At 38.0% G+C, this 4,259-nt stretch overlaps 1 protein-coding gene across 1 annotated transcript; it reads right to left on the bottom strand.

Annotated features, from left to right (window-relative positions):
- Positions 1-1,769: 1,769 nt before the first annotated feature.
- LOC113311994 (importin-4-like) lies at positions 1,770-3,271 on the bottom strand. Its single transcript, XM_026560772.1, has 6 exons — positions 2,948-3,271; positions 2,718-2,849; positions 2,383-2,598; positions 2,232-2,309; positions 2,039-2,150; positions 1,770-1,946 (listed from the first exon to the last, which is right to left on the bottom strand). Exons 1-6 carry the CDS (start codon positions 3,269-3,271, stop codon positions 1,891-1,893), a joined length of 918 nt encoding a protein of 305 aa, XP_026416557.1. The 3' UTR covers positions 1,770-1,890.
- Positions 3,272-4,259: the final 988 nt, after the last annotated feature.

Below are 4,259 nucleotides of genomic sequence, written 5' to 3'. Positions count from 1 at the left end.
AAGCTTATTTAATATCTAATACTCCAACTCCAAAAGAGTCATACTTACAAGGCTCAATATACTCGCCATCACTCTTGGCACTCTCAGTAATAATCTCAGCAATACTTTTACATGTTTCCGCAGCAACTTCCTTATCAACATCATTCATCTTCTTGATGCTGATGCTCATCTTCTAGATACTTATTACAATCTCTGCATACAATGATGCATGAATAAATGGGGAGAATATAACTACTGTGTCAAAAATCATTTCTGAGCTTGATATCCAGTTCTTACCATGAACTTCCCTAGCTTTTTCTAGCCCTTCCTGAACAAAACAAAGCAAGAGGACGAACAAAATTAGTAGGCTCATCTTGCAGCAAGGACCCAGGCGAGCAAGAAGTTACCCGATACAGTTGCAAGGCAAATAATAACCAACCAAAAGGTAGTTATCACATAGTACTAAGAGACCAATGCATTAGATAAAGGATGGCATTTTTTACTTTCCGCTACAAGCTATCAAAAGAAAAGCTTTGATCAAACAATACGGGTCTTCCAGCTGACGAAAATTGGCTTAATGGGCCCACTCAAGGAGCAGAACTAACATCTTGTAAAAGCATGCAAATAACACCACCTTGATCAATGCCGCGAGTGTAAGAACTAAAAGTAACAAAAAAAAATCCCGACAAATTTGTATTTACACTCACATTATCTGACCCGTATACCATTGATGCCACTACGAACATATCTGCAGTTGATGTGGAAATCATTTTAAATTAGTAACCAGTTTAAGTTCATGCTCATTAATGTTCAAGAACAAAGAGGAAACTAGGTTATCCCAATCACTAAGATCTGAAAATAAGTGTAAACAAGGCTGATTTCAAACATTCAGGTCAGTAGTGATTAAAAACATATACACTCAGCTATCCAGATGCACTTTACCAGAATCACACATTTGTAGTATTTATGAGCAGAGTCATACAGAGGAGATCAAATGAAATGATGTTAGAAAAAACGATTTAAAATTACCAATTTTTCCTTGGACTATGTTTTGATCCCTAGACCTATTGCCCATTAATTGTTTTTTCTTTTGAATAGATAAAACAATAGTCCCACATTGACTAAAATCTAAAGAGTTTTAGACATAAATACCATAGAATTGGCTATAAGGGCATGGCCCTTGGGTCATTAGACTTTTGTGCTTGGAGGGAAGGCTTAGACTAGGGCAAGGTTGCCTTTCCCGTACGCGCGGTGCTTCGCACAGAAGCACGCACGCCGCCACCGTCCGGTCGTTCGGGTGTGGGTTCAAGGTTTTACACACATGTAGAAGAATCTTCTTCTTTGTCTGCACATGTTTGGCTTAGCTTCTTGACAACACACTGCTCAACACTGTTTTTAACCCAACATTACCAGTATTTCTGTCATACGCATGGTTTGGTTGCATGCATTTTTTCCTCTCGTTTGTAACGTCTTAAACAATATATAAGGGAGGAGTCTTGAGCTCATTTGACAGACCACAGAGAAACATCTCTTCTACTCTCCCTCTGTTTTTCTGTAAACATTTCTTCTACTGTTTTAAGTTCTGCCAAGCTCTAAGGGTACCCTCATTGTATGCTACATTGAGGGGTACTAACTGTAGTTGTATCCTGGAGGTGACTCGCCAACTACTGTAGCATCTCAGAGGAGTGGCAGGCGATATTGCCTTTAGGACAGCGTAGTTTACGTGCCTCTACATTCTCTGTGCAGCAACATCAGTAACATTATTTTGAGCTAAGTATCTTCTTCTCAGTTACATTATTAGTACTTTCTCCAACAAATGATGCCCTTTAAACTGCCAGGAAAATTGTGGAAGAGCAGGAGGCTGGAATTCAAACTTACGTTGCAAAGCCTTGATAGCCTGTAGACAATCATCTATATCGAAATGACTAGAATATAGCTTGACAATCTCCAGAGACTGTTCAAAATATCTTTAGACAAGCAAAGAAGCCAATAAGTGATTCCCATAAAATAGCGGAATAAACTGAATCAACGAACAAAGGAGAGAGAAAGAAAAGGATACCTTTTATATGTAAGGCGAATAAGCCAATGGCCTTAATTGCTGCTGCCTTTTCATCAGCAGGTGACAGAAATTCACACGAAGCATATGCTAGATCTACAACCTTTGGCAGGTACTGTTCGGTTTCGCCAATTATATTTTCAGTGGCATGTTGAAAGCACTGAGACAGTGGTACTTATATACAAAAAAAACATACCTCTCGAAAATCAGAGCTCATAATTTTAGCAACATTGATGAAGAGTCCAAAGGTGCACTCTCTGCGCTTTTTAAAACACTGAAAGGAAAGTGAATCAACTAAATGAAGCATTGGGTACTACCCAAAAAAGATAAGTGTTAAAGAAAATTACCTTAATTGCACTTTTCATTATACGGTCAATCCAGGAATTCATGAACGGTCTTCCAACTGCCAGTGCAACTATTCCAATTTGTTCTGTAGCATTTGCACATGTATGCAGATTGTCTTCCTTGTCAACCAGCATGAAGTTAGTCATCCACTTCAGAATACTATCAGCATGTCCTTCAAAATCTTTCCTTACTGCAGTTGCTATAATAGCAATAGCGGCCTGCAGTACCGTTTATCATACCCAGGGAAAAAAGAAGTTAGTAGCAAAAAAATCAAATTAATAGTTGAATTGAACTAATTTGATAAAAAATCTGGATCAAAAAGAAGATCACGACACACCAAGGACAGCTCTCGCAGCTGGTCAGCATTTTTGAGGTCCTCAGTCAACTTGTGCATCAAACTTCCGAGGAAAGGTTGGAGTTTACCCTCCATGTTCTCACAGATCGTTGTGAAAACAGGATATAACACCTCCTGTAAAAAGATAGAGAAAAAGAAAACCAATACACATGTTCATAAGTAACATATATAACAAATAATATTCAAGCGAAGATTTGTTTTCCTATATTTACCTTCACTTCCACAGATGCATCAGCAATGAAGGCACCTAAGATACAAGAAAAATAACCTTCGAGGTCAGGATGCACATGCTCTGCAAATTCGCCGAGTGCATACCATGCAGAAAGTTTGATCATCTCTTCTTCACTCTTTAAAGCCTCTATGACAGTAGGAAGAAAATTATGCAGGCGATGTTTCATCAAATCGCAACAGCCATCTGAAATCATTCCCAATGCTCCCAGAGATGCTGCCTGATAATCCGGGAATTGGCCTTTAAAGTTCTTCTCAAAAAAACCAAAAACTGGAGTCCAAGTATGATGCGGGTTCAAGATGGCCATTAAACGAATGACATTAGCAGCAGCAGTTTTATCGGTGATTAGTTTTTCTTCGGTCGGTACTCCCTACCGTGGCAGCGGTGATCTAGTTATTCTTTAAAATGTCTAAATAGCCCTCAATTAATTAGTGTATGTTATATTAAGATGGTGATTAGGTGGCTGATCCACTGTTCACAACCACTAATTAGTGGGACCACTTACTCTATGTAGGTACGACACAAATACATTTCCGTGTCGAATACCTTTACAGCTTGTTCGTTTCAACTTTTTCATATCTCAATAATAACTTTTTCATTAACTTTTTCATATCACAGGAATTGGATTACAACTTTTTCATATCCCATAAATTGGATTATAGGGAATTGAATTCCTTAATACAAAAGAATATGTTTGGTTGGGGTAATTGGATTACATTGCAATTCAAATTCATAGTATTACTTAAATATCCTTAAATAACTTGGATCCCCAAATCGGTGATTGCATAGTATTGGTTTTCATCGAAGAGGAAGATGAAGAAGAATGAGCGATTAATAGCAATCAATTCTTAATTTCGATCTCCATGACTGTTCAAGGTTTTCTTGTTTTCTCTCGTTCTTCCCTCTCCCGATTTCTGAAATGAAGAAAATATGAGGACCGAGGAGTTAGTTTTGTTCTGTTTGGAGGATCATTTCCTTTACTCCGTTGTATTTTAAGTTAGTAATCAGATTATATTCCTTCGGTATGACGATGGAATGGAAAATCAAGATTTGGGGGGAATTGGATTCCCTCGGAGTCCAATTATGAGAATATATGGATTGTTCGGTTGGGGAAGTTAGGACTATCACTCGTAATCCGATTTCTGGAATTTCAACCCGAAACGAATATGTTGTTATAGTACCCCCTTTTTCTCTCTTCTCTCCCGTAACTCTCAAAAAGGAAAAAAAAAAAACTAACTATTTCTTCGTTCAATTTCCTTGATTTGTCCGGATTTGATTTTTCGAATCTTCCGTCC

Source organism: Papaver somniferum, chromosome 9 (genome assembly GCF_003573695.1).
Source record: "Papaver somniferum cultivar HN1 chromosome 9, ASM357369v1, whole genome shotgun sequence".
NCBI lineage: Eukaryota > Viridiplantae > Streptophyta > Magnoliopsida > Ranunculales > Papaveraceae > Papaver > Papaver somniferum.
The sequence above is the reverse complement of the archived record's forward strand: the minus strand, read 5'-3'. Positions and strand labels throughout refer to the sequence as shown.

What these genes read in the sequence shown, in the direction of transcription:
- LOC113311994 (XM_026560772.1), bottom strand. Translation starts at nt 3,271, where the DNA reads ATGGCCATCTTGAACCCGCATCATACTTGGACTCCAGTTTTTGGTTTT. An exon ending in ATGCATCTGTGGAAGTGAAG is followed by an intron (nt 2,850 to 2,947) that starts GTAAATATAGGA and finishes ATCTTTTTACAG; the next exon opens with GAGGTGTTATATCCTGTTTT. An exon ending in TGAGCTCTGATTTTCGAGAG is followed by an intron (nt 2,151 to 2,231) that starts GTATGTTTTTTT and finishes GAAACCGAACAG; the next exon opens with TACCTGCCAAAGGTTGTAGA.